The sequence below is a fragment of the Poecilia formosa genome, unplaced genomic scaffold (assembly GCF_000485575.1).
Source record: "Poecilia formosa unplaced genomic scaffold, Poecilia_formosa-5.1.2 Scaffold594, whole genome shotgun sequence".
Lineage (NCBI taxonomy): Eukaryota > Metazoa > Chordata > Actinopteri > Cyprinodontiformes > Poeciliidae > Poecilia > Poecilia formosa.
This window is the reverse complement of record NW_006800533.1, coordinates 121,505-148,791: the sequence shown is the minus strand read 5'-3', so window position 1 is coordinate 148,791 and position 27,287 is coordinate 121,505. Positions and strand designations below refer to the sequence as shown.

At 46.0% G+C, this 27,287-nt stretch overlaps 1 protein-coding gene across 1 annotated transcript in view; it reads right to left on the bottom strand.

The window, feature by feature from the left end:
* Positions 1 to 27,281, bottom strand: part of stab2 (stabilin 2) — a 31,164-nt gene extending 3,883 nt beyond the window's left edge. Inside the window, exons 1-64 of the mRNA XM_016665573.1 lie at positions 25,823 to 27,281; positions 25,339 to 25,732; positions 24,930 to 25,082; positions 23,953 to 24,077; positions 23,753 to 23,868; positions 23,123 to 23,208; positions 22,817 to 22,883; positions 22,643 to 22,738; positions 22,436 to 22,558; positions 21,895 to 22,091; positions 21,159 to 21,286; positions 20,940 to 21,073; positions 20,705 to 20,784; positions 20,477 to 20,626; positions 20,029 to 20,172; positions 19,894 to 19,956; positions 19,315 to 19,431; positions 19,192 to 19,245; positions 19,039 to 19,119; positions 18,734 to 18,886; positions 18,561 to 18,620; positions 18,360 to 18,461; positions 18,195 to 18,281; positions 18,000 to 18,111; positions 17,739 to 17,919; positions 16,893 to 16,986; positions 16,656 to 16,814; positions 14,848 to 14,943; positions 14,661 to 14,753; positions 14,537 to 14,584; positions 14,087 to 14,220; positions 13,918 to 14,020; positions 13,731 to 13,808; positions 13,563 to 13,652; positions 13,360 to 13,467; positions 12,829 to 12,960; positions 12,190 to 12,318; positions 12,036 to 12,098; positions 11,204 to 11,302; positions 10,921 to 11,116; positions 10,757 to 10,852; positions 8,966 to 9,023; positions 8,807 to 8,880; positions 8,592 to 8,717; positions 7,411 to 7,484; positions 7,262 to 7,333; positions 6,821 to 6,940; positions 6,698 to 6,742; positions 6,524 to 6,622; positions 6,299 to 6,448; positions 5,859 to 5,987; positions 5,657 to 5,728; positions 5,178 to 5,354; positions 4,284 to 4,373; positions 4,056 to 4,202; positions 3,838 to 3,897; positions 3,635 to 3,758; positions 3,386 to 3,535; positions 3,206 to 3,307; positions 1,158 to 1,265; positions 881 to 1,074; positions 660 to 801; positions 443 to 576; positions 197 to 362 (exon numbers count right to left, since the gene is read on the bottom strand). Coding sequence (XP_016521059.1) covers positions 197 to 362; positions 443 to 576; positions 660 to 801; positions 881 to 1,074; positions 1,158 to 1,265; positions 3,206 to 3,307; positions 3,386 to 3,535; positions 3,635 to 3,758; positions 3,838 to 3,897; positions 4,056 to 4,202; positions 4,284 to 4,373; positions 5,178 to 5,354; positions 5,657 to 5,728; positions 5,859 to 5,987; positions 6,299 to 6,448; positions 6,524 to 6,622; positions 6,698 to 6,742; positions 6,821 to 6,940; positions 7,262 to 7,333; positions 7,411 to 7,484; positions 8,592 to 8,717; positions 8,807 to 8,880; positions 8,966 to 9,023; positions 10,757 to 10,852; positions 10,921 to 11,116; positions 11,204 to 11,302; positions 12,036 to 12,098; positions 12,190 to 12,318; positions 12,829 to 12,960; positions 13,360 to 13,467; positions 13,563 to 13,652; positions 13,731 to 13,808; positions 13,918 to 14,020; positions 14,087 to 14,220; positions 14,537 to 14,584; positions 14,661 to 14,753; positions 14,848 to 14,943; positions 16,656 to 16,814; positions 16,893 to 16,986; positions 17,739 to 17,919; positions 18,000 to 18,111; positions 18,195 to 18,281; positions 18,360 to 18,461; positions 18,561 to 18,620; positions 18,734 to 18,886; positions 19,039 to 19,119; positions 19,192 to 19,245; positions 19,315 to 19,431; positions 19,894 to 19,956; positions 20,029 to 20,172; positions 20,477 to 20,626; positions 20,705 to 20,784; positions 20,940 to 21,073; positions 21,159 to 21,286; positions 21,895 to 22,091; positions 22,436 to 22,558; positions 22,643 to 22,738; positions 22,817 to 22,883; positions 23,123 to 23,208; positions 23,753 to 23,868; positions 23,953 to 24,077; positions 24,930 to 24,992 — 6,850 coding nt within the window. The 5' untranslated portion in view covers positions 24,993 to 25,082; positions 25,339 to 25,732; positions 25,823 to 27,281. The remainder of the gene's footprint in view (positions 1 to 196; positions 363 to 442; positions 577 to 659; positions 802 to 880; positions 1,075 to 1,157; positions 1,266 to 3,205; positions 3,308 to 3,385; positions 3,536 to 3,634; positions 3,759 to 3,837; positions 3,898 to 4,055; positions 4,203 to 4,283; positions 4,374 to 5,177; positions 5,355 to 5,656; positions 5,729 to 5,858; positions 5,988 to 6,298; positions 6,449 to 6,523; positions 6,623 to 6,697; positions 6,743 to 6,820; positions 6,941 to 7,261; positions 7,334 to 7,410; positions 7,485 to 8,591; positions 8,718 to 8,806; positions 8,881 to 8,965; positions 9,024 to 10,756; positions 10,853 to 10,920; positions 11,117 to 11,203; positions 11,303 to 12,035; positions 12,099 to 12,189; positions 12,319 to 12,828; positions 12,961 to 13,359; positions 13,468 to 13,562; positions 13,653 to 13,730; positions 13,809 to 13,917; positions 14,021 to 14,086; positions 14,221 to 14,536; positions 14,585 to 14,660; positions 14,754 to 14,847; positions 14,944 to 16,655; positions 16,815 to 16,892; positions 16,987 to 17,738; positions 17,920 to 17,999; positions 18,112 to 18,194; positions 18,282 to 18,359; positions 18,462 to 18,560; positions 18,621 to 18,733; positions 18,887 to 19,038; positions 19,120 to 19,191; positions 19,246 to 19,314; positions 19,432 to 19,893; positions 19,957 to 20,028; positions 20,173 to 20,476; positions 20,627 to 20,704; positions 20,785 to 20,939; positions 21,074 to 21,158; positions 21,287 to 21,894; positions 22,092 to 22,435; positions 22,559 to 22,642; positions 22,739 to 22,816; positions 22,884 to 23,122; positions 23,209 to 23,752; positions 23,869 to 23,952; positions 24,078 to 24,929; positions 25,083 to 25,338; positions 25,733 to 25,822) is intronic.
* Between the last annotated feature and the right edge of the window lie 6 nt (positions 27,282 to 27,287).

Sequence of the window (27,287 nt, the reverse complement as noted above, 5' to 3'; positions counted from 1 at the left end):
CATAAAACACTACCGTCTGATGATGCACAGACGACCCGGACTGGAACCAGACCATAGAGCTACAGCTGTAGAGATGCTCTGACCAAGCTGTGCAGGAGGTGCCAATCTGTTCTGATAGTCCTGTTCTGGTACCGCTCAGTGGTCTTAATGTTGTGGCTGATCTGTAACTCCACCTCACTGCATGTTCTCCTCTCACCCTTCATTCTGTAGCAGAAGGCATCCCAGGTCTCACTCAGGTTTTTCCGGGTGCCGTAGTCCACAATGCCCACGTGTCCAAAACCACAGTTGGGATTGGAGTAGGTGGTGGGGTAGGCGACCCGGGCTTGGTCCAACCAGCCAGCAGCACACATGTTCAGTCCACCCTTCAGCCATAGACCCAAGCAGAAAATTCAATTATCCCATCTAGCAAGAGAAATCTGAGTTTGGTGTTGAGTTCACTGACCTGCTGAGCATAGGAAAGCTGAGTGTAGTTTGCTAGGGTGGCTCCCTCTTCCCTGCAGCCCTGCTGAGCTGTGGTGTAGTCCAGCTTGTACTGTCCTTTAGCTGAACGGTAGTGGAACACGCCCAGCGTTGCATCTGGACACAAACATTCAGACCTCAGTTCAGGGTTCAGGACTGATTCCTTCTCCTGATTGGTTCCCTGAAGCCCATGCTCTTACCTTCAAAGTGGAGGTCGGTACATTTAGCATCTGGATGACACCCTCCATTGTCCAGGAGACAGCGGCTGATTGGCAGCTGTTTGAGTTCACAGCTAACTCCATTTCCCATGTAGTTGTCCTTACAGGTGCACCTTTTCTTCCCCTGATGACAGATGTGACTCATTAGCTCAGGTGACAGACCTGAGGATGTAAGTTGTAGTGAGCACTGCTTTATTCCTCACTGGAGCCGTCATGGTGCAAGTGGCGTGCTCACTGCAGCCACCGTTGTCCCCACTGGCACATGGGTCCACAGGTAGACAGGTGAAGCCGTCTCCAGAGTGGCCCTGGGGACACGTGCAGCTTACCTTCTCTTCTCTCTGAGAACATTTAGCTTCTTTGGCACAACCACCATTCCAGATCTTACACAGGTCCACCACTGTGGAGATGGAGACAGCGTCATGGCTGACCAGTAGACTGGGGCCACCAAAGCACTTCCCACAGGGAAACCAACATGTTTACCTGTGCAGGTGAGTCCGTCTCCTACGTGGAATGGTCGACAGATGCAGGTGTTGTTTTCCTGACAGACGGCCTTTGGAGAGCAGGGTGGAGAGCACTGGAATACCTCAGCTGGAACAGACAGGGAAGCTGTTAGGCGTCATCAGGGAGGTGGTCCAACATTCACCTGAGAAGCAGGTGGTGGTCTGCAGGTCCGAGTCCTGCTGTCTGCTAAACATCAGGTAACTCAGAACCCAGGATGAAACCAAGACATTTCCCGTTTATCTCCCAGCCAGTGGCGGCGCCAGGGGGGCGCTAGGGAGGGCTATAGCTCCCCCTGGAAAAGTCATAGTGCCCCAGAAAATATTAGATTTGGGGTTTTTTTCATCTGATTTAACATTTCTTATATGTAGCTGTTGTTGCATCGTCATCAAAAGGCACAAAATAAAAATAAATTATTATATACTGAGTTAAAAAAAAACATCCAACAAGAGGATTTGAACTTTGTCTATGTTATTATCACTTCCAGGAAATGATGCCGGCTCCGCCCCCATGCAGACGTGGAGCATTTCTCCCCCAATCATTCCAGGGTATTTCTCAGCAACTGACCAATCGGTGGTCACCATTTGTGAGAAAGTGTAGGTCCATTAGACGAACTGACTTCGATGATACTGACAGTTTATCATAGCAAACTAACACATGTTAGCAGCACGAAGTTAATCGGTAGTAAGCACAACATTTTTTATCACAAGGACACTTATTGACAGTCAAATCAAGCCATGTAGTGGTTAATTAGGCAATTAAATAAACTCAAGTTAATTAAAAAAAAATGAATAAAAAACAAATATGACAATATGACCCTTTGCACCTGACGTCACTGTCTCCACCTCGATGGATGTCCAAACCTGTTCTCTCCTGTATAAAGCCTGTGGTAGCCTAATATCGCTTTTTTTTAGTTGATTTCGCAGTAAAATGGTCACAAGGTGCTGCAGGTCGGCTGCACAAACAGACAAGGGTCAAAACCAAGCTTGTCATTTTATTTTAATGAGGAAAGATGCAGCAGTCAGTCATGATGACTGGGAGCTCTTGGTGTAACCGCGGATTTACAGCTAACACTTTTTACATGGCAAGAAGATTAACGTTCATATACTTTATTAGTAAGTATGGTTAGAAAGATATCAGGTATCGCATTATGGAGAAGGTAGCGTCTAACAGTAACCATGGAAACAATGCCACGCAGTCAGGTAGCCTAGCATGTTTGGAAAATTTCCGTTTTTAATGCTGCTCCGGTTTCAGGGGAAACGCCGTTTATGACATAGTAACATAAATCATGTGGTGTGGATTCAGGAAAAGTCGGTAATTTGATCAACTCGTCAGGAAGGAGGAGGTTCGGGTCGGTTTCTCAGCTAGCTGTTTCAGGCTTCTGTAAATACCGACGCATATGAAATAGAAACCATGAATAAACACAGAAACGACCTGGGAAAACGACTTCCTCTGTCGATACTCCAGATTCTCACTTCCGATGTACATCATGGCGCTTCGACTGATTAAGTGACATAGTTGCAAAGGGTCAATATTTGGGTGACCCCTTTGTCATAAATGCTGTTTTAACCTAATGTTATCTGGAAGTCACCTGACTAATGGCTCAAGGCTTCATACTGACGTCTAAGCATCAAATAAATGCAAATCATCCATCCATTTTCTACCACTGTTGTCCCTTAGTGGGGTCTGGAGGGTTGCTGGTGCTCATCTCCAGCTACCGTCCAGGGCGAGATAAATGCAAATCAGTCTGATTAAAATAACAATGCTAATGTGTGTGTGTGTTGATAACTATAGGGAAAATGATCTGTCATAGCACCCTCAGTAAAATGCTTAGCTCCCCCTTAGCACCTGCAGGAAAAAATTCTGGAGCCACCACTGCTCCCAGCTATAGTGGACCAGTTACCATCCATCATCCCAGATGAGCCCTGCACTGTCCACTCCCTAACTGTTATGGATGACAGGATTCTGTTAGTCACAGAACCACAGAGTTCCTGACTCTAGATCAGGTTTAGTCTGTAAACCAAACTTACTTTGAATGTCACATCGTACTCCGGTCCACCCTTCCTCACAAAAGCACAAACCCGTCCCCCGGAGTCCGTCGTCACATGACCCATGATCCGAACAGTTGCAGGCTGAAATACAGAGTCACTTTTATGAAACCAGATGAAGCCTGGAGATCCAGAGACCTTAGAGGATACCCTGCTGCTCACCTTTACAGCTCTGACTGTAGAACCCATCTCTGCACATCTCGCAGGCCGTGCCCTTAAAACCTGTGTCACAGGTACAGGTGCCGCTACCAAGGTGACCATCATCGCATTTACCTCGTTTACTGCAGAGGGATTGGACTCCTCCAGGACACTCTGCAGACAGGAGTTACAGTCACATTGTCTCTGTGAGGACAAAAGAGCTCAACCAACCTTAGCCATTCAGTCCACAGCAATGAAAGTTTGACCTCTCACCCAGACAGTCTCTCCCATAGAAACCAGAACAACACTTTGGATGCCAGAAGTTGATGGTACAGGTGAGTTGACAACCAGAGTTTTTACTGACCAACAAGTTTGGAAGATCACAGTTCTCAACTTCCTGAACACAAAGAAAAGCATCTGATGAGAGATGCTCCTCATTCTGATCAAACATTCAGTCAGCAGGAACTGAGTCAGACCTTTTTCACGGTTCCTCTGGGACAGACAGTAGCAGTTCTTGTGCATGGACCACAGTTCATCTAGAACAGAAGGTAAAACAAACATGTTCATCCACAGCAACACAAAGATGGAATATTTCTGGTTTCTTCACAGGAATCCTACAATCCGGAGGGAAAACTCAGGATCCTCCTTGTCCAAGAGGACTTCAGAAGGTCAGTAAGACGAATCAAGGACTTACCTTGAGATCCAACATTGTCTGTTCATCACAGCGCCCCCCAAGGCTGGGTGGGATCAGCAGACAGTCTATTCCATACGCAATCCCAGCTCTGAACACCAGATGCCTCTCAGTGATCCGACATGATCCATCATTAACATAGATTTCTCCCTGATCAACAAGAACAGCCACTGATTCAGAACTTAGTTTCACCTCTTCTTCTTATATGGTTTCCTTTTCTGCTGTACTTACAATTTTATCCGGACCGCCGCAGGAGAAGGAGAGAGCTGAACCCTGCAGAGTCCGACCGGACTCCAGATAGATCAATCCTTCTGCATAAACCTGAGATTAAAAAAAGAACCTTAAACTGAGGGTCGATCTTTGTCAACAGAAGAGCTTTTCATACAGAGTTTAAAGATGGTGTCCGTTCTCCATTGTTCTCTGCACAGTTATGTTCATTAGAACAAAAGTGGTATTAATTACTTCATTGTCCTCTTCACTGCGTGCTACCAGGAACGAGTGGTGAGCATGCTAATGCGCTAGTCAACTGATCCCCTAATAGCAGAGATCATTTTAATTTCAGTGCTTTAGCATTTCAGCTAACTTTGAAAACATCTAATGCACTTGGCTTCCCCTAAATAAATTCACTTGGCTGTTTTGTAAAATTTGTATAAACGTTCAAAATCTGTTTGGAGGTTTTGGTTACTTAAGGTTTCAAGTACATGTTTATGTTCATGCTCTTATTTTGAAATCTGTTTATTTCTATTTCCTCTCCTCATGTTTGTTGTTTTGTTCAAGTAATTGTACTGAGCAGGTGGAAAGTAGTGAATGAATGCGGTACAGAAGAATATAACTGACACGAACAACCAGGGTGTCAAACAAATGCATGCACGAATTGCTTTAAGAGCCTCTTCACATTTTAATGATGACACATGGTGGGCGTCAATATGATTGAATTTAGCTGTTTAGCATTAGTGGAACCAACCTTTTAGTTAGCGATGCCCACTGCTGCCATGAACCCTCACACATGGCCTAAAGCAGTGGTCCCCAACCTTTTTATCACTGCGGACCAGTCTGGACTGGGGACAACTGGGCTAAAGGACCGTTTGAATGGGACGATGGCCAACAGGCTGCAGAGTGCCTCACCTTCTGGCTTATCATGACATGATACTTCAGGTACTCCTGGAGCTGTGGTCGATTTTGTTGATGGAACAAGTAGTCCTTTTGCTGCTGTGGCAGAGAGGCCATGACATCATCAGATGGGAGGAAGATCGTCACTGGCTGGAAAATCACATTGTCTATCAGGTCCATCACACCTGTGTCCTGAAACACACAGGAGACAAAGTCAGGTGGATATTTGGGTTTCTGAAACTATCCGGCCCTTTGGCTAAATACCTGCAGATAAAATCCAAGGAATGGTCCTCCAAGACACTGGGACACATTACACTATACGTTTTAATGCAAACAAATTAAATGTTTTAAAGATTAAACATGAATGTAGTAGGTAGCACTGGACTGGTGAGCTGTTCAGTGTATAACCTGCAAGCCTGGACCTCCTGGGGCCCAGCTGGGTCCAGAAATCAGATGGACTCTGCTAGACATGGAGGTCTGTGGTAGAGTTTTACCTTCAGAAGCTTGTAGAAGGTTTTATAACCATGTCTTTCAGCCACGTCTGTCAGGTTCACCTCTGTTGGATTCTGCAGAGAAACAAGTGAAGTAGGTAACTGACCAGCTTTATGTAGGTAATGATCAAGACATTAATCAGGTCGTAACGTCATGTTCTAGGCTGCTGATTGATAAAGGTTGTCAGGAATGACTTGCACCTACCGGGATGAGCATGATATTGTCTATGTTAAGGTTGGGTGGTAACAGAATGGAGTCAATTTCATGGATGATGCCGTTAACACTGACGTCGTCGCTGTTGGTCAAATTAGCCTCGTTGATGGTGATTTTACCCTGAAGATATAACAAACAGAGTTCAGTTTAACCTTTCTTTATAACTACCTAAAGACATTCCTAAAATCTGGCTTAATGTCCATGTGGAGAATATTTTAACTAGCATTCAGAAGCCTGAATTCATATTTGTTTGCTCTGTTTCCAGATTGCTCCATATTCTAGGCAGGATTCTAGTTCATGGGTTCTTGGAGCATATTCATCTATGCTGCAGGTATCCAAAGCTGCTATTGGCAAAGGAACTTTGGTTCAGTAGTCTATAGTTTTTCATTCAAACAGTTCATATGAATATGAACTGTTGTCTGATTGGTCACCTGGGTGGAGCGAGTGGTGAGGACAAGTCCAGACAAACTGGTCAGGTTTCGGGTTTGGTTCAGGTTGTCAGGCAGCAAAGTGTGACACATGACGATGTGGCCGCGCAGCATGTTGGCGAAAGTTTCTCTGTGTTTCACAATATAGCTTTCCTGAAGAAAACAAACATTGTGATAATCTAAGCCTCATTCCAGATTCTTATCTGCTTAGTGGAAGCATTCTTCTACCTTCAGATCACTCAACAAGGAGTTGTTAGATATGGTGGCCTGATCATCTGGAGCAAAGACAGTGAACGGACCACGACCTTTCAGGATAATCTCCATCATCTGAAACCAGAGTTTGCGTTGGTTAATGAGATTCCACATGCAGGGGGCGACAGACTGAAATGGCTGGATGCTCACCACCAAACTGAAGTAAAAGTTGCTGGACCCTATGTACCTCAGCTCCTGTCAGAAGTGGCCAGATAGCTGGTTAAATGTATGAGGCGGCAAGGCTCAGCGAGTGTTTGTGTTGCAGAAGCTCACCCTCTCCAAGGTGCTTTTGCACTTGAAACCATTTCCAACAAGGTTTTCATAGCAGGTGCAAGTCCGAATGCTAGGTCCTGTCATGTTGCACCGGGCAAGCTGGTGGCAGCCGCCATTTTTCTGAGAAAAAATGGCCAAATAATAACAGCAGGTTAATTATTTAGACTTTTGGACAATGTTCATTGGACAATGTAAACTGAACTGAACAATGTTCAGTTCAGTTTACAGTTTACTGTAAACTGAACTGTAAATGTTCAGTTTACAGTTTACACTACTCTGTAAACTGATTCAATTCAAAAGATAAAAGTAGAAAAAGTGCAGCCCATTACAGCAGAAACAAGATTTCTAAATGAGGAGAGGACTGTTGTTCAGATGACCACCCACACTAGTGGCCGACAAACTGGTCAGTGAGAAGAAACGTGTGATTTCAGGCAAACTGACCTTTGCACACAAGTTGACAATGGTGCAGTTCTGTCCATCACCTGAGTAACCTTTGCTGCAGACGCAGGAAGTCTGAAAACACAACCAGTACATGTGTTACTGTCTATAAAGCTAATCTCTTTATTGACACTGATGGATAAAGCCCCTACTTTGTTTGGTCCAACATGGATACACTCCGCTTTAGCATGGCATCCTCCATTCCCCTCCAGACATGGATTTATCTCTGTTTAGATGAAAAACACTCAGCATCACCTCCTTATAATCATCCTTAGACATTAAGTTTCCAGATTACCATCTGTCCTACTCCAAAACCAGTGCTACATGCCTAGACGTTCATTGAGAAGCCTTTAGTCTGTTCAGCAGGAATAAACCTCTACAACTGCCTGCTTGCTCATCAGAACAAAGATCATTTTACAAAGACTTTACCAAACCACCTGTACAGCTAAAACTTCTCTAAGGACTGTTTAAAACTACCAGTGAAACTCGTTAGAAACATCTTTTGATTCAAGGATCAGTGGAAATACAGTAAACTTTTTCTATGTCTGCAACCTTCAGAAAACCAACAGGTCTCCATGAGCTCTTTAAATAACCCAAATAACATCTACCAGTGTCTACTTTAGGAGACAGAGCATCTAAACACCTTTTAATTTACCTGATTACTCATGAAACGCCTTCAACACCTCAACGTCATGCTTCAAGAATCAAATTCTCTTCAAGGATTTTCTAGTCTCCCAAGACCTCCAAGTTTATTTACAAATTAATACTGCTGACACCATAATGAGACATTATGATGTCTGATTATCACCATGACCTAGTCATGAAGTACTTAACCTCTTGCATATTGATTGGAGATGGGCCCCATGTGTTTTAGACTGAAGAAGTGACCACCTCTAGCTTCGTTCTTCTGGAAGGGTTTATTACTAAATGTTTAACAATTCTACATTGACATCGAATAGGTGTTGAATAAATTAAAAGTATCCTCAGGATCCCTTAAAATATCTTCAGGGAAAACAGCAATGTCCAAATACCTTCAAATGTCCAGGGAAAACCTTGGGCTTCAAGCTTTTAATCAGTCCTTGTCAAGAAACTTCTATGAATATCTTTGAGCTCCTTAAAAAACATACTAATGTCTCTTTAAAAATCTAGAACTTCAATGATTGGGAACATCCAGAGATGTTTACAGCATCTTGTTTGGAACCTTGAAAACCTTTTCTGGCTCCTGAAGAGGACCTTTGGTCTTTATGAGTCCAAGGAGCCAGCTGGATCTTAGTCTACAGTTCAAACAGAAGATCACCGATCCTGGTGCTTCGGGAGTAAACGGGGAACCTACCCACACACACAAACCCATCTCCAGCGTAGCCGCGCCCACAGACACAGTCTCTGCTGCCGGGTCGGGTCCGTTTACAAACCCCATACAGACTGCAGCCGCCGTTCTTCACCAGACATGGGTCTACAGCTGCAACATCGTCATCAGACTCGGTATTCCCAGGCCGTCATCAGATCAAAAGTACAGCTGAGTGGAGCTTGTTTGCTGGCAGTTCTTACCTTTACAGAACGTCCCATTTCCCTCAAACCCAGCAGCACACAGACACCGAGATCCAGATGTTTGAACCACACAGCTAAAGGTCAGGATCATGAAGAAGAGCAGGTTAGAAGATGAACAGGGACTGCCTGAGTCATTCATGGAAGTTTTCCATGACTTACTTTGCGCTGTTATGACATTTTACAGAACCACATAGTTCATCAGCTTTGGATTCAATTTCTGCAATCAGATAAACACAACAGAGCTGCTGAGTGATGGTGCAGAACCACAAAGTGATATCTCCTACAAGTCAGCATGGATATTTTAGTTCTTCTAGTTGCTTCCTGGGCAACAAGCATCCGTTACCTCAGTCTAACCCCAAAGAATTATGGGATTCCATGACCTTCCTGTCCTTTCTTTGTGCTGCAAAACCCTCTGTTACAGCCAATCATGCCTTTCTCCTAAACAACCAATAGTCGAGTGGAGAATCAGCCTCCAGCTAAGGAGCTGACTGCTCTTTAACACAAAGTCCTCACCTGGAGACACAGAGACCGCAAACTCCAGAACAGACCATAAGACTCAGCAAGTGAAGCCAAGCTAACAAACTGACAAAAATGATGAGAACAAAAACAACTGAAACTCTGAAAGCAATTGTTTGATAAGAACTGTTACTTCTGGGTTCAAAGCTGAAAGGAAAGAGTCAGGAGAAAGCTGGTGCCATCTCACCACCAACGTTTAGCTGAAGCCACTCCAAATCATTTTCCATTTCACTGATTGTTTCCTAGTCAGTTAAAGTCTGTATCAGCCAGTTGGCAAGAAGGGACTTCTGGCCACGTGCAACGACGAGCAGCCTGAGCTGCAGGAACTGAACAGACGCTTGGCCTCCTACATCGAGAAGATCGACCATCGACCAGACCCTGGAGGTGGAGCTGAAGCAGCTGAGAAGCCACGAGTCAAAGTGTGTTGCTGAGCTGTATGAGGAGGAGAGCAACAAGCTGAGGATGCAGGTGCAGACCCAGAATCTTCAGAGTTCACACTTGGAGTTCGAGCTGAAAGACAGGTCTGTGTTTTCCAGCAGAGGTGTGTTGAATTACTGACTAAAACCCATGGAAATAAAGTTTTTAAAATTAAACTTAGAGATATTTAAATTTAGATGCATGTGGATGTGTTGCATTGACACCAAGAAAGTAAAAATGATATTAGAGAAGCAACTATTGCTGTCAGTCATTCTGGGAAGGTAATTTCCAAACTACCTGAAGTCAGTCCAACAGATTATTCCCAGAGGGAAAATGTAGTCGTCAACATTTTGCCTTGAACCAAACATGGAGAAGCAGCTTCCAGCTTCTATGCACCTGATCCATCCAGGCCTTGAAGTTGGTGTCATGATTTGAAGTGAGATGAGGTGAGGGAGAACGCCGAGACCCAGGTAGATGATTTAATGATGAAAAAATGAGCAGCTCAAACAGTCCAAATAACAGGCAGCACGGCAGAGCGGAGGCTGTGGCTCAATACCGGTAGCAACTGTACAAATATAAGACTGCTAACGAGAGCTGAAGCCAGCACAGGACTTAGCCAGTACAACTGTGACGACAAACGATGGAACGAAACACGACTCACGACTTTGACATACGACAATTGACAAGGACCCAACAAGAGACAAGGACAACAGGTGGACTTAAATACACAGGAGGTAATCGTAGGGAACAAGACACACCTGGGAAAGAGACAGAACCAAAACTAAACACAGAGAAAACTCAAATCACCACAGTTGGCAGGAATTACAGATTTAAAACTCTGAGTCATAACTGAATAACTAACATGAAGCTCACTTGGATCTTTTGGACTTCAGTAAAATTCCACAAAACTCTCATAAAGGACAATTTGAAAGAAGAGCAGAGGAAATTAATTTCATATTTGTGTACTGGTTATGAAATGTGGTGGATTCACACTGAGTTGTGTATTTGCTGCCATACTTTCATCACAGTGAACGCCTCTCCAGCCGACGTCACACTCGCAGGTCCCGTCTCCGTTCAGTCCCTCCTTACAGACTCCGTTCTTACACTGGCAGTCTGCAGAGGAACCCAGCATTAGATGATGGACACAGTTCTTCAGATTTACTTTAATGAGCTTCATTAACCTTGGTCACAGTGAACTCCGTATTTTCCGCTCTGACAGGATTCACAGGCCGTCCCATGGAAGTCCTTGTTGCACTTACAGACTCCGGTGCCATTGACCCCGTCTAAGCACAGTCCATTACCGAAGCAGGCTTGTCCCTTCGGACCTGGACAAGGCTCACAGTGTTCTCCGAAAAACCCTTCACAGCACCTGCGTTCCTGAAAATATACAGACAAGGTGATTCAAGAATTCCTGTGGTTTATTCATGTTGGGACAGATTCCTTTGTGGAAGCAGCGGGACGTACAATGTTCTTCTGGAGGCAGGTTGCTATGCAGCCGATGGTCACATGGGATTCTCCTTCGATGGTGTGTCTATACAGGCAGATGCTCATCCTCACTGATTTCTGCAGACATTCAGAACCACAGCTCAGGAAGCAGCCTCACCTCCTCTTTGTAGCTAGAAGCTTTACAGATGATTCTGCAGAAAATAATTTAAACTCAAACTGTGCTAACTCTCTTAGGGAGTTAAATCCCAGTCAGTGGGTTCTAATGGGGCGAGTTTCTGCAGGTTATAGAAATGTGCCAGAAGTGGACTAATTCCAGTTTTAGATCAACCTAAAAGTTGGATTGTCAGTTTAATGGATCCCATTCAGTGAGCCCAAAGTGAACTTTGGCCCACTTGGTTCCCATCCAGAGTAAATCCATATGGGACCCATTTCCAGATGCTGGGATATGAAGAGGGTTGATGTCAGGTCTCTTAAAATGACAAATATAAAACATCATCTACAAATGAGTCGATTTTCCATTTCCTCCTAGTTATAACTTTCGGTAAGTTATGAAGCAGAGTGTTGGTGTTTAATCTTTTTCATTTTGCTTAGAATAAATTTTACATGAACATTCAGTTCATCCTTCCTTTCTTCTTTAGAGCCAGCAGCCTTGGCTGTTTGCGAGGAACATGTAGAGGAACATTTTGATGAATGTACCTGTTGAGCCATTAGCTGCAAGTGTCTGAACCTGTTCCTAAAATGTGTGCACATGTTTGTGTCCCCTTATGGTTGTGGATCCTCTTGAAATACTTTATTTCAAGTATTTCATGGCAGAGAGATACTAGTTTTGGCAGACAGAGAAAAATCTTACATCACGGTCGGTGCCACTGGGACATTTTTGGTTTTGGGGCAGTAAACAGTTTCCACATGACCCCTGTGAGAACAAAGAAGTTAATCTGAATTACAGCAACATTCAACAGATCTTTGTTGTCTGGTAATGTGAAAGTTGAGTGTGTGGATGTTACCTTTACTTTACTGTATGTCAGTTTGTCACAGCGGTTTCTGTTGATGTGAAGAACCGCTGACAGACCGTGAATCACTCCTTTACCACACAACAGGTTGGAGGAGTTTATCTGAGCATCGTTCACAAACAGCTGCAGGAAGAACACAAAGACACAACTGATCCACCTTCTCCTGGTTCCCTTTCTGAGGAAGGAAAGATTTCATTTGGCTCTCACTCTGTTTCCACTGGACTGTTTTCTGCTGCTAAACGCACTCAAGACTCTCAACACATCTTCATTTCTTTCTAGGACTTTGTCTCTAATCTGAGTCCAGACTCTGAGCAGAGTTCTGCATCTGGACACATTTGTGAAAGTGAAAGTGAAAGCGTTCCTGACCTTAAACCGTTTCCAGAGTCTGGAAAGATGTCTAACTCTGAGGATATTGTGGTAAGATCCCTGAAGCCAACCAAAGTGATCTGGATTAACAGGACTTTGGCTAGTTTTCCCTTCAGTTTTGGCTGTGTACTTGTACATGAGCATTTTGACAGAAATGTCTTTCAATTGTTGAGCTTCCAAAATCTGATCTATGAATGATTCAGGCGTCTTGAGACCACTGATATAAAAGAAGAGGACTTGGATTGAGACGTTTGTCTGAGAGCAGACCTTTCCGTCTCGAGGGTAGATCCCGATCTGGAAGGGAAATCCGAGGAGCGTCTCCCTGTATCCTCCAGGCTGAAGGTCCGTCTTTAGCAGGCGCTCCGCCAGAACCACATGATAACGGGTCATGTTGATATCCTGTGGATGGGAAGAAAAGACTGACTGACAGAGGTCAGTTGACCAATTTGAGGTCATGGGTCAGAAAGAGAACCACGGATTCATGCTGCTTAATTACTTAAAACCACTCTCAGTCCAGAGAAATAAAATGGCCCAACATCCCAGAAAAGACAAATGGGTCATCTAAAACATGTGAGGTCCATTGTGTATTGTAGATTTTCTAGAGTTTTATTGACTCATATTGTTTTATAAGACCAGATGCACAAAAACACACTAAGAGATGTCCAAGCCACTCTTCAATAAAGAAGTCCAACCAATCCTAAGTTTGGTTTAGTGTTCTGACCTGAACTCAGCTGTGACCCGCTACACCCATAAGCCAACATTCTTCTTTAGATACAGTCCCACAGGTTTATTCCCTACCAAGGCAGGTGCTGCCACCTGCTGGAGGTATTGTGTGATGGCAGAGTCTGTTGGGGCGAACACGGTGAACTCGTCGGCCCGCTCGATCTCTTTCGTCAGGTTGTACTCCTGCAGGAAAACACAGAGACGATCCAAACACCTACAGAGTCCAGACGGTGTGTGTGTGTGTGTGTGTGTGTGTGTGTGTGTGTGTGAGACCGTACGATGAGGTAGGATCGGAAGAGCGAGAACTCTGGCCTCAGAGCGAGCACGGCCAGCAGGCCTTCGCTCAGCTTCTTGTCAGGAACCAGAACCTGCGGCCGGATCAGAACCGTGACTGTAGTGCAGCACCAGCTTGGTATTGGAGCAGCAGCATTCGATCTGCTCAGTACCTTGTTAACAAGATGGATCAGGCCGTTGGTGGCAGCGCTGTCTGAAGCGATGATGGTTGCTCCTCCAACTGATGTGATCTGACAAAAAAAACACCAATTTACAGCTCTGAAGGTTCTAACCCGAACTGAGCAAACAGGAAGCAAAGCCCGGCTCTGAATGGTGCAAGAGAAGCAGCTAACTCCGTACCTCCTGGCTGGTTGAAACGGGAAGCGATGAGGTCAGCAGAGAGGTCACTGATGAGATGTTCCTCAGTGTGGAGGAGGACAAGACCCCAGGCAGGATGTGGTTTCTGCAGGACACGAGACATCAGCATTACGTCTCCGTCCTCTCACTCCCAGTTCCACTGACAGCACACCTGATGAGGCTTGGTAGGTTTCCCTCCATTGTCCAGAAGCTCCTGTCCTCTGAGGACATCTGAGCGACGGCAGCGGATGTTGGTACCAGTAGGGTCAGGTTCTGATCCGATAAAGAGCGAGACAGGCCGGAGTCCTGAAGGGTGTTGAGACCATAGAGAAGTTAGTTTACAGTTTAACTCTGAAGTCTCAAACCGGATCAGGTGATGATCTGTAGGATGGGTCAACATTTGACTGAACATTCTTCTCGCCAACAAAACCTCAACAGAACCTCCAACCTGCAATTTGTTTGCACCTCCCTATCAGCATTGCTGCAGGCTGATGGTCAAGAAGGAACCAGGACTATCCAGTTCCAGTAGTAGACTCCTTATTAAAGACGGGTCCTGGAATAAACCCAGAAGAGTCTCTGGAGCCGGGTTCTGCTCCTGACTGGGTCGCTGCTCTTTACTCACCGTGGTCCAGCGGAAGAAGTCTGAGGCGTTCTGCAGAACCATCAGCTCCTGGAACCATCAAACAGACAGACTGAGACAGACTGGAACGGGGAAGTGAAGCCGACCCAGAGTCGATTCTGCTCACCTGGTCGATGGTACCGTAGCACAGGAGTCCATCTCCAACATACCCATCGTCACAGACGCATGTCCACTGTGAGGACAGCAGGAGACAGCTGGCCTGGGGACGGGGAAACCACCCAGCCCAGATTCTGTTACCACTTCTTGATGAGCTAGAACTTGTGGTTCTGAGGTACGATTGGACCGGTCCTCACCCTGAAGTGGCAGCCTCCGTTAGCCGTCACACACTGGTTGACAGCCTCACAGGCGTGTCCGTTCCCCATATAGCCGGCCTTACAGGTACAGTCACTCTGGGCACAGAGAAGGTTCTGATTCAAGTTGGATTTGTGGTACCAGAGGTCCGGTTTTACCTGCCTGCTCTGTATGTCCACAAACATTACATAACCAAAATCTTTCCTAGAACTGTCAGAACCAGATCAGAAGCTGGGGCTACAATTGGCTTAGCAACTGGTTTAACAAAACGCTCAGGAACAGGTGATCTAACCATCTGTGCTACCCATCAATCCATCCTACCTTGTGGTGATGCGCTCATCGATGCTACGCCACATTCTGCTGACTCAGCAGATTTCTTATCCTACCTGTGGAAGTTTCATTTTGTCTGTTTTAGTTCGTCGAAGATTACGGTAAGCTTTATTTAATTTATTTTATATCTGGCTTCATTAAGCTGCTGTATGACTTCATGTTTTTAGCTTACATGACAGCAGCTTGTAAATATATTTATGGTTTTAGTTTTCCGTCTGCAGTGTCATTACTACTGTAAACAGGTCATTGTTTGGTGGTTAATCAGGACAAAATATGTTGCTTTGTGGCCTATTTTATCTCTATGCGTTAAAATATTTCAGATTTGACTCTTTTTTTTATAAACTTTGTTAAACAGAGCATGTTGTGATGCTATGTGAGATTGAAGCTGTAATATCCGTGTAATATCAGTGTATATAAAGCATATCCTGTCATTCCAGTGACCTGCGCAGTTCGGTGGACACATTGTGGCTGTTGCTGATAACAGACGCTATGAAACGGGTTAATGCACATAAAGGAGATGTGGTGATCTGTATCTGTCTGTGTTTCATTTGATTCCAATAAATCCTGTTTCCCCTATCTGATACCGTTTCATTCTTACACTTCTGTATTTAACATATTTTACAAAGGTAGGATATTCTTGTAAAAGGATTAGTGCATACATCTATAGCGTTTCATTTTAAATGGGTAGGATATTCAGATGAAGGAAGTGATCTTCTTGTGGTTTCGTCGTGTATATAAATTGTTCCAATGCTGAGCTAAGCTTAACTCCTAAGCTTCCACTTCAGTCCCGTCACTCAAATAATGTTATCCAATGTTTTAACATGAACACGATCTGCTGTAGTTTCTGTTTGCAAACATGACGGTAACAGTTTTAGACGCGTAGCACCAACAGATAGACATAACTATCTATCTGTGCTACGGTAGGGAAATCTGACGAGGTAGCTCAGATAGTTAGAATATTGGACCAAGAATAGTTGAGGAGCTGGTTCCAAAACTGGTTCTGTGCTACGTTGTACCTCTGGTGCTGATTGTGGTTTAGAATGACTGAAGGCAGCAGAACATCTGGAGTGAAATGGGTCGATTGTTCACCAACAGTAACATTTATTTTCAGTAGTGTCCAACATTCACCCATCAGACGTTTCTGTTCCCTGCTAATGTCAATATTATGTGTAGATAATATTTCTACAGATGCTTCTGAAGTTCTGATTCTTTTGGACCACTACTAGTCTGAAGAACCTGGAATCTGTTCTGCTGAATGTCTTGCCAACTCTAAGCCACAAACCTGTTCTGGTCTGACCCAGGTTTTGAACCTCTGGGTTCTGAGTCTGGATGAATTGGTTTCTGAGGAACTGGTTGTCTTGATGTCTACTTCACCTTCTGGACAATCTAAATGCTTTCTAGGTTTCTTGGAACCGATGATTCGAAAAGTTCAGAGCAGTTCTTGTCCTGCTGGTTCTGACCTGTGGTGATGGGGCAGTACCTGTCCAGGTCCAGTGTAGATGCAGGAGGCGTTTGGGTGGCAGCCTCCCCCATCAGGACCATCACAGTTGTTTATGGGTTGACACTCGTTTCCGTCCTCTGTCCAGCCAGTCAGACACTGGCAGGTGTGAGTACCTGGGCCTGTCTTTATACATTTAGCCTAGAGGGGGCAGAAATGACCACACAGTTCAGCCCAGAGAATGAGGAAGCAAAGGATCAGAAGACAGTGGGAACTCACGTTCACACTGCAGCCGCCTCGGAGAGGCGGAGCACAAGGGTCCGACTCCACACAGGTGATCCCATCACCTTGGAAACCAGCTTTACAAACACACCTGATACATGGAAGAATGTCTGGGTTAAATAATCAATATTACCAGCATCTTTGGTCATAATGTACCGCAGAACAAGATAAAATATAATTTCTGAACGTGTGACTATCAGAGTTCTGGGGTGGGTAGGATGAATAATAACTACACAGAAAGGTTCTGAAACTGGATCAGTCATGGTACAGCTTCATCTAGGAAGTTGGGCTCTGGAAAGGGAATGGATTTTCCTGAACATCATAGTATGCTAAATCAAATATGCTGCAGTTCCTGACCAACAAAATGGAACTGAACATCAATTGGATCTAAACTGCTGAATTCCTGAAGGCTGTGGATGAAGAACTGTCTCGACTCAGTTCAGGCTGTTCTGTGGGTTCTTCGTAGTTTTATTGGGTCTTTCTGGGTTCTGTGTGGGATTGACAACCTGATCAAACAAGTTCTAATGTTGGTTCTGAAGACAGATGAAGATCTGATGGACTTTAGCTCAATCAGTTTGAATCAGTCCATCAGCAGGGCCTACAGAACCTCCCTGAAGAACTGGTTCTGGCTATCCAAACCAAGTCTACTGGGCTATCGGAGGGAAAACAACCTAGGACAGTTGAGTGATTTATTTAAATGGAGATATTGTAACCTACCCATTAGTTCTGAATCAACAAGCCAAGAGGACAGATATGAATAAGGAAGAGCAATGAACCAAAGCCAGAACCTGGTGGTCCACCAGAGCCCTGTGTTTCAGCGGTTCTGTTGAAGCGTGCAGGTACCTGGGTGATCCATCAGTGAAGTCACAGTCAGCATGGGCATGGCAGAACTGGGCCAGGCCTCCACAGACAGATGTCTGTCGCTCACAGAACCGACCGGTGAAACCTTGAAGACAAGAGTCCAGCTTACATCGTCCATCTGAGTCTGGACGGTTGTCACACTGTCCATGGATGCAGGGACAAGCTGTGGATATACAGGTGAGACTTGACACAGGTAACTTCTATCGTCTATCTGAGGGTCAACACAAAGTCCACTTGACCTACTTCTGTCGCAGTTTGGACCATATTTGTTGAAGGAGGAGCAGTACTGACAGCGAGAGCCTCTGAAGTTGGGCTCACAGATACATGACCCATTTCCTCTGATGCCCTCCATACACTGGACAGAAGACATCTGCTGAGACCAGTCAGAGGAACACGGTTGTTCCTCCAGATGTTTGATGGCAGGTGATAGAACGTTACCTGGCCATGTCCGGAGCAGGGTGTGTTAAAGCCACCTGGACAGGGAGCGCAGTCCGGACCGTAGAAACCTTTACAGCAAGCTGGAGTCTGGGCAAACAGGTACATTAATGTTACCACAGATTACTGACTTTCCTCTCATCAATAAAATCATAATGCTGCCATTACCGTTACATTCGCTTTGCAGAGCGGTGTACAACCTCTGGATGGGACCTTGATGGGAGATTTGTCAAAGGAGAGGGTGTAAAGACACCCGAAGTTGGAGGTGCCCTGTTCAACAAAACAATGACAGTTTCACATGAGATTAGCTTTTCATATGAAGAGTAGGGAGAAAAACCCAGACGGTCCCGGCAGAGTGAGACTTCTTACTGTGTAGACTCCTGATGAGCACTGGAACAGGTGGACCTTGGTGCAGCTGACACATTCACCCTAAAGGATCACAAGATTTCAGCTGTCAGATGTGAGTCGCAAGGATTAACCTTACAACAGTAAGGTTTCTGGATCTGTTTCTAATGTTTCAGATAAAATCAGCAGCTCCTTACCTTTATGATTTTGGTCTCTGTGATGTCACACCTGTGAGGCAGCAAAGGTTGGATGGAGGGTGGAGTCAGGACTCCGTTCATCACGTACAGCCGTCCATTCTTGGCCTCCACGGCTGCCTCCAGAACAGCCGCTCCGTTGACCAGAATCTGACCCTGGATCAGCCAATAGGAGGAGCATTGCAGCAAACGGATCAGGCTTAATGCAGGCAGGAATAAAAAAATTCATGACACACCTGGAAGATATCTCAGCTGAGGATCCATTAAAGTGAAAGATGGTCTTTTTGATCAGCGGCTGACAAACTTACGTTTTCTGTTATGTTGATGATCAGGACCTGGTTGGCCATTGTCACAACGGTGGGGCTGGACACAATGTTGTAGACCTCCAGCTGTAGGAAAGTAGACAGGACAACGATCAGAGGGGACAGAAGAGTGGATTCAGACATACGGCTGGTACTCACTGAAGTGGACGGGATGATGTGATTCCGGAGGAACTCTGTCAGTTTCCTGCGACCCTGAGGATTCGGACTGATTTAGATCGTAACCAGAGTCCCTGAGCAGTTGACGGTTTGATTCTTACTCACCTCTGCACTGCGGAGGAACTGCAGGTGACCCTCCTTCATGCCGTTAAAAGCTTCAGTAGTTGGAGTGAAGACCGTGACTGGTTGAGGGAGGTCCATCACAGAGGCCAGGTCAGCTTGCTGTAACCACAGCAAAGACTCATTGAGATTTTCAGTTGCTTCTTGAAGATTTGCTGATTTGTTTTACTCTGAAGTTGGATTAAGAAAGTTAGGTTTCTGGGATCCAGAGAAGATCTATCACCAAAGCAGAACAAAATGCCAACCTGTAGAAGATACTGTAGATCCTACAGAGTCCAAAGTTCTTCAGTGGATGGCTACTGGACGTCTGCACTTGCTTCTTGAAGCACGAGCAGATGTCCAGAATTTAAACCAGTTGTTAAAGACCAGACTTCTTACTGGGCTTTGCTCAGAGAACCAAAATTTACTCCAGATTCTCCAAGATAATCCAAACTGAAACAAATTTCTGAGACCAGGTCAACACAAGTTCTTTGAACCACATAAGGAACAAAAAGGCCTTAAATAAGTCTTCGTCGGTATGGACCAAGGGGTAGCCGGTGTGAAAGAAGTAATTAATTACTGCACCTCCAGCAGGGACTTGAAAGTCTCCAATTTGCCATAGTCAGAGATGATTTTCATCAAGTTCTCCTGTAGAAGATCATCAAAGTGTTAAAGTGGCATCGACATTTCCTCCAGCCAACCAGGGTTAGAAGGTCTCACATCTGGCCTGCTCTCCACGGTGGCCGGGACGCTGTCCATCAGCTTCGTGATGATGTGGATGAGTCCGTTGGACGCTGCCAGGTCTGACTTGATGACCTCACCTCGCTTCCTGCTGCCATGGATACGGATTCTGATCTGACCACCCTGCAAGGAGAAATAGGATGGTTCTGGTTTAATTGGGTCAACAGATTCAGGTCCAACGAGGTTGGCAATGGGGGAACGTTCCTGGTTCCAGCTCAGGGTGGGACTTCTCATTTCTCCCATGATGTGTCCGGTGTCCCACTTATTCTTTGGATCAATTTTATGCTGATGATAAACCGAGTCTTGCCTAGAGACTCACAAAATTGCTTTTTGTCCTGAGAGTTCTGGTTCTGATCCATATCTCAGGACCACTTGAAAAATCACTGTGTGTTTTAAAAATCTGAAAGATGGCTAGGTTCCTTCTCACCCTGTCAGACGTCTCCGTCTCTCCTGCCTTTCCAGACAGCGTGTAGAAGACATCTGCTTTCATCAGAGTGGAGGATGGCATTGAACCAGCAACCAGGTGCATCTTACACAGGTACTTAGCTTTGGATGAGTCGGCAGTCAGAGTCCGTATCTGTGATTAAAAAAACAACAAAAACCCTGAAAACTCTGCTTCTTCTGATTGTCTATGCTAAATGGGTCTAGAACTCACAGAGTTTCCCCTGAAACCTCGATTCACTGGAACGAAAACCGTAAATGGACCCAAGTTCTGAAGAGGCCAAGACAGAGAATCTGGGAACACAAAACAAACCACATCAGTGCTGACATCTGCCTCTGAACAGAACATCAGGTCCAGATCAAGCTGGGATGGAACCACAACCGCTGGACTTCCTGGAGCAGGGCGTACACTCCAACCCTCAGATTTAATGTTGCTTTATTCTAATCACCGAACAGAGAGATGGCGTTGCTCAGCTGGCCGCTCCACTCCTTCCCAGGCTGTGTGTTCAGTTCCCTGAGACGCTCCATGATGTTCCCAAAGCAAACCTTCCCATTCCCGATGTAGCCCTGGAGACAGGCGCACCTGGAGGCAAAGCAACGGGACACTCAGGTGTTTTCAAGTGAGCATGCAGGTAACAGTGAGGTAAAGCAAGGCGGAGGGAACTGACCGGACCCGACCCGGTCCCACCGTGGAGCAGTTGGCGTTCTGGTGACAGGAGTCGGGTTTGCAGACGTCCTTCAGGTTGCAGCTGCCGTCCGCCAGCGTCTCAAAGCCTGGTAGACACTCACAGTGGGACTGGAAGGAAACCAGACACCGACAACAATACTCCCACAAACATTTCCCCTGCAGGCTGGACTCTGCATTACAGCAGAATCACATCAAATTAATTAGCTCTGGATCGTGTTCCTCCCCTGATTCCAGCTCTGACACAGTTACTTAGTCAAGCGAGTCCCTAATTCTGATCCCGATCATGTTTAAATCCTGACGTGAATCTGATCCTGAACCTGTTTCACATCCTGCCCCAGAGGAAGATGGCGTCGTTCTGATCCCAGGATTACTTTCGGTCTTTGTCATGATCCCATTCTGGATTAGATGTTCTGGTTTCATTTCAGTGTTTTTGTTCAGATGACGTTCTAGATCCAGAACATGCCGTCAGTCCTGATACAGGTCCTGGATTTGATCCTTTTTCATACTCAGGCTAATTTCCTGATGTTCCTGAATCTGATCTCTGATTTTGATCTGCAAGCAGAGTTTTCCATTTTTATCTCCTGGCTGATCCCATTCCAGGTTAGCATTCCTGTTCTTCTACATCCCCTTTCTGCTCCCATCTTTTTCCATCTAATCCCTTTTGGTTCTGGTTCTGATCCCTCAGACTCTGAAGTGGATTTCTGGACTAATTTTACCTTTCCGGGTCCATCATAGATGCAGCGGGTGGTCCTGGCAGAACATCCTCCGTTTTGGGTCTGACAAGGATCCACCGCCATGCAGACCTGTCCGTCGCCGCTGTAGCCTTGGTTGCAGGTGCAGTGGTGCTGGTCCGGTCCGGTGTGGGCACAGGAAGCCCAGGAATGGCAGACCGGCCGGAGACACGGGTTCTTGGCTGTGGAGGACAGAGAGAACAATGAGCAGACCAGGGCCATCCCTGAGGAGACGGTTCTAGTTGTGGGTAGTTCTCTGGTGGTGATGAATAAGTTTCTTTTTAAACATTTCTAAACTGAACAACAATCAAAACATCAGAGTTGCTGGAGATCAGGAGCTGGGCCCGGTTCTGACCCACAGAATCACAAACTGGGAGTTGATCTCAGTTTGTTGGTTCCTGTTTTTGAGAACTGGGCCCAGGTTCTTAGAGGGGTTCAGACCAAAGGTACAGTTTCACCCAGTTCTGATCTTTGAGCCTGCCTAGCCAAGCCGGTCCAGAACTCTTCTGTTCATGTTTAGACTCACCTAAACACTGAGATCCTGATTTCTCATAACCAGGCAAACACTGGCACACCAGCTGTCCTGTCAGAGCTTCTTCCATGCAGCGGGAGTTCTGCTGGCAGCTGAGGGCCGCACACTCTGGAAGCTCTGGAAGACAGGATGAACCGGGTCAGGACAGACAGGTCCAGGCTGAAGGAAACCCGGTGCTGCAGGTCCAGCAGAGGGACGTACCCTGGTCACAGCGAGGACCTCGGTACCCAGAGAAGCAGGTGCAGCGACCGTCTCCTTTTGGTCCAGAACCGCAGAGACCGTGGACACAGGAGCACTCTGAGGCAGAACCAACAACAGCAGGTAAGGAATGTTGGTGGTACTGACCGGGGTCAGGATGGGAGAATGTGACGGTACCTGAACTACAGGTGGGGCCGTAACGTCCAGGAGAGCAGTCCTCACACGCCGTTCCTGCAAAACCAACCTGGACAGCAACCAAGAAACAACTTTGACCCAAAATCTGAGCTACTGCAACAGTACTAATGTGGCCAAAAGGGTTCTGATGGCTTCTGTGGGTTGGTCCTAACTCAAGAGGCAACAGAAACCTACTCGTCTTTCAGTTGGTACTACAGGATAATTTGGGTTTTAACAGATTCTGCTTGAGTTATATCTGTGTGTGTGTGTGTGTGTGTGTGTGTGTGTGTGTGTGTGTGTGTGTGTCACCTGGCAGCTGCAGGTGCCGTTCCCCCCCAGCCCATCGGAGCAGACCCCTCTGCCACTGCAGGGCCCGTCGGCCCGATCAGGACATTCTGCAACACAAACACAGGAAGCTGGTGGAGCGGCTGGAGGAACGCTGCAGCAGGTTGGAGATGACAGGAAGCTGACCCCCCCATCTGTCCCACTTCCTGTCCCAGCTTTTATCAGCCCCTCCTCCCAGCATGTGGTGGAAATCTTTTCCTTCTCTGGTTGGATTCTAAGGTCTGAACCAGAACCTGGACCAGAACCTGGACTGGTCTTTGGTCCAGGTTCTGTCTGGACCTGTGGATCTCAGGTTCTGACTGATGTTCTGCTGGTCTGAGAGCAACTGGTGGGATTGGCGCCGCGTCAGCAGATCTCCGTCCTGCTGACGGTCTGCGGGGAGGAAGGAAGTCCCGGTTCTGGAGGATCATCTGCTTCCTGCCGGACTGGACCGGGTCAGGAGTCACCTGGAGTGGGTGCAGGTGGGTCGACCTGGTAGGTTCTGCTGGTTCTGATCTGTTCTCTGGTATAATCAGGTCGACCATTAAAGCTCTCTAGAGGTTCTGAACTGACCCAGTTTCCTGCAGAATACTGTCAGAGCAGAACAGTACTGACCCATGCAGTCTGGACCCCAGTATCCGGGGCAGCAGCTCTTCACCTCCACCTGCTGGAAGCACTGGAAGGAGCAGCCGCTGACGGCCAGCTGCAGGCTGCTGGTTTGGATTTGGTACCTGCACAGAACCCACACGGTTAACAACCTGGGTCAGCAGAACCGGTCCAGACCAGAACCGTTCAGTGAAACTGGTTCAGCTCACTTGCAGCCGGACGTCAGGCTTCCTGGACTTCTCCTGAATCCAGTGGGACACGGAACAAACATGGAGATGGAGCAGGAGTGGCAGGCCGTCTGCGTCCTCAGCACCGTGGAGTTGGAGCAGAAGTTCTGGAGAAACAAACAGAAGCTCCAACAGAACCTGTTCAGAACCCCAGCAAGAACAGGAAGGAGCTGGAATGACATGGGTCATGTGTGTGTGACCCACGTCATTCCAGAACTCTTCTGGAATAAAGAGATCCAGAACCGTCTGGCTCCGTCTGCCACAAAAACATCCCAACAGATTAGCAACAGCAAGCAGCTACCACGGTTCTGTTCACATGGCCCGATGGTTCTACTGGTCCTCACCATGACACAATCTGGGAATCTTGGGAGCTGGAAGCAGAGGCAGGAAGTGAGGCTAATGGGTCTAACTGCTGCTTATCTTCTGGATCGGATCTGCCCAGAACCTCCATCTCCCACTGGGACCAAATGTGGTCCAACTGGAGTACCCATAACCTCCCAACGGTCCTTCGTGGTTCTGATCCGGTTCTTTTCTCCATCGGTGCTTCTTTGAGGTTCTGCTCAGCTCTCTGAAGACTCAGACATCATTTCAGTCAAGTTGAGGTCTGGCCTTTGACTAGGCTGTTTTCTTCGGATCAGATTGGACCAGAACATGAAGCTCAGGCTATCGGAGATCAGAACCACCATCTGGTCTGGTTCCTCAGCAGCAGCAGTGGGTCGGTACCGGGCCCAAGGAGAACCAGACTAGATGCTGAAGAGACATTATTTTTCATGATGAAAATAATTTAATTTCATTTCAGGAATCTCAGATTGGAAGGATGTTTGGAGGCAGCAGAAGGTCAGAGAACCGTTCCACCGTCAGACGCCAGCAGCAAACTGAAGCTGATCCTCTGGGATCCACTGGTTCCAGCTGAGTTCAGGCTCCCATTAGAAAACCTGTAGCTCTCCTGGTGATCTTACCTGCTGCGAGGCGGCCGTCGTCATCATCAGAACCAGCATCTGGAAACTCAGCAGGACCTCCATCTCTTCTGGTTCTGACCCGGTCTGCTGTCCAACCCGGTCTGAGTGGCTCTTTTCAGGGTTTCCTCCTCCTCCTGCTTCCTGAAAACCAACCTTCAGGGAAAAGTGCTGAGCTGTAGCTTTAGACACAAACACCCACAGGAAGTCGGATCATTCTGCATCGTTAAACAACACAGGAACTTCCTGCTGCTTTCAGTTTCAGACCAAACTGATTCTGGCGGTGACTGTACAGCAGAGCACTTCGATCATAAATCGATGCTCTTACTGCAGTAAACCCTCTGGATGAAGGTTAAAATCCAGACTCACAGTTTGTGTCAGAGTGAGACCTCCTGTCTGTCAACTATCCTACCTGCTCTAGTTTCCTCTCTGCATCCTAGCGCTCCAAACTGGGAGCTGATCCAGTGTTTCTTCTCTCTGTTCTGGGTCCAGGGATGAACTTTGACCCTGCTGTGAATGTTCAGGACCTGCCTGCCACCAGGAGCCTCGGGTTGGGCCTCAGTCCAACAGGAAATCCTGTTTTCCTGAAACTTTCTGCTCCATCATCAACCATGGCTGATAACTGTCTTCCTGCTGACTCAGAGAACTCAGGACACCAGGACATGTCTGTCCCAGTGAGGACATGCTGTCCCCCTGGTGCACAGTGTCCCCAGGAACGGGAGCCGTCCTCAGAGGGGCCCGGAGCAGACGGTGTCCTCAAGTTGGGTTCTGGATTCTCATCATCAACATTTTAACAAAGAGCTGACCTTCAGTGATAAATAAGATAAAAAAATAAAGTGACAAAGCTAAATTCACAATAACAAATTAGATAAAATAGAAAAGATAAAAGTTCTGACCCAGAACATCTGAAGGTTTCTTTGGTTCTGAAGTCAGGTTGGACCTTGTTCTCAGTAGATCATATCAGACCATTTCCCCAGAATTCACCTGGATCTCATTCCGGTTGTTCCTCCCAGGAGAGCGGTTCCCCCGAACCACCCAGAGATCTAAAGACTCATTCTGGCTGCTTGTATCTGGTTCTGCCGGGCTCGGTCCATACCTCAGGACCACAGCAGACATTGTTGCAGCTTGACCCTTGACCCCAGCTTCACACCCTCAGATCGGAGCAACATGGAGCAGATGAAGACCTGGAGCTGCTCGGGTCGGACCGGCCCGCCACTATGTCTGAACAAACCAGAACAAGCAGGACGTTCTCTACATAGAAATGAAGTTTATTGACAAAACTTACAGATTTTTCCCACCTGTTCCAGGTAACACTGAGCTCACCTGGATATGTACGGATACCTCATTAAAGTACTCTGATACCACAGGAGCCGATAGCAGAGTGACAGCAGCTACAGGCTGTAGGTGGCGCTAATAAACCCTAAAATATCTGTAAACTGCATAAAAAGAAGAAGAGCCTGGAGCCGCTTAGTGGTGAGACGTTCAGCAGGTTCAGGCCCGGTCCAGCGCCCTGCCCCCTATGAAGGCTGGACTCAGCCAAAGTCACATCAGGGTTCAGGGACAGAACGGCCCTGGGTCGTAGCTTCACATCCAAAATGGCGGCACTGGTCACTGTTTAGGCATTCTGCTGCTAAAAACTACAACAAAACAGATTATTTTAAAGGTACAGTAAAGGTATTTCTTCTCTCCTAAGTCATTGTTGGAGATATTTGTTGGAGAAATGTGTTTTTTTGTGACATGTTGAATAAAGAAAATTCAATATAATCTCACATGTTCAGTGAAAACTGATTTTATTCTATTTTTGCGACAGACGGCTCGCTCTGTTAACTTTGCCATATTTCCAAGATGGCAAAAAATATACTTTGAAATGTTTTAATAATCAGTTTATCAGTCTGTCATTTGACTAATAGAGCCATGATATATTCACCATGTTTTATGCAGCTAAAAGTTAGTTTGGTATAAAGTGGAGCTAGTAACAAAGATCAGGTTAAGGACCAACATACGGCATATATATATATAAAAATAATAAAAATGTCTGATGCTACATGTGAAAAATAAAAAGACTAATGGAACTAAAATGTCCTTTTTAAAAGAAACTATGAATGTTGACTTTATGAACCAAAAGTGTAACAATAATTCATCAGGAGCTCCGACATCAGTTTTATTCTCCTCTAGTCTGAGAAGAAAACATTTGTTTAAAAATCATGATGACAATAAGAACCAAGCAGCTGTATATTCCACTCCCACAAATAAACTTAAGATATTAATTTCATAATTATGTATAAAGGTTTTCTTGTAATGACTTTCTGCAAAATAAATTCAAAAATAAATATCAATTCCTGTGTTTTGTGATGAGATTTT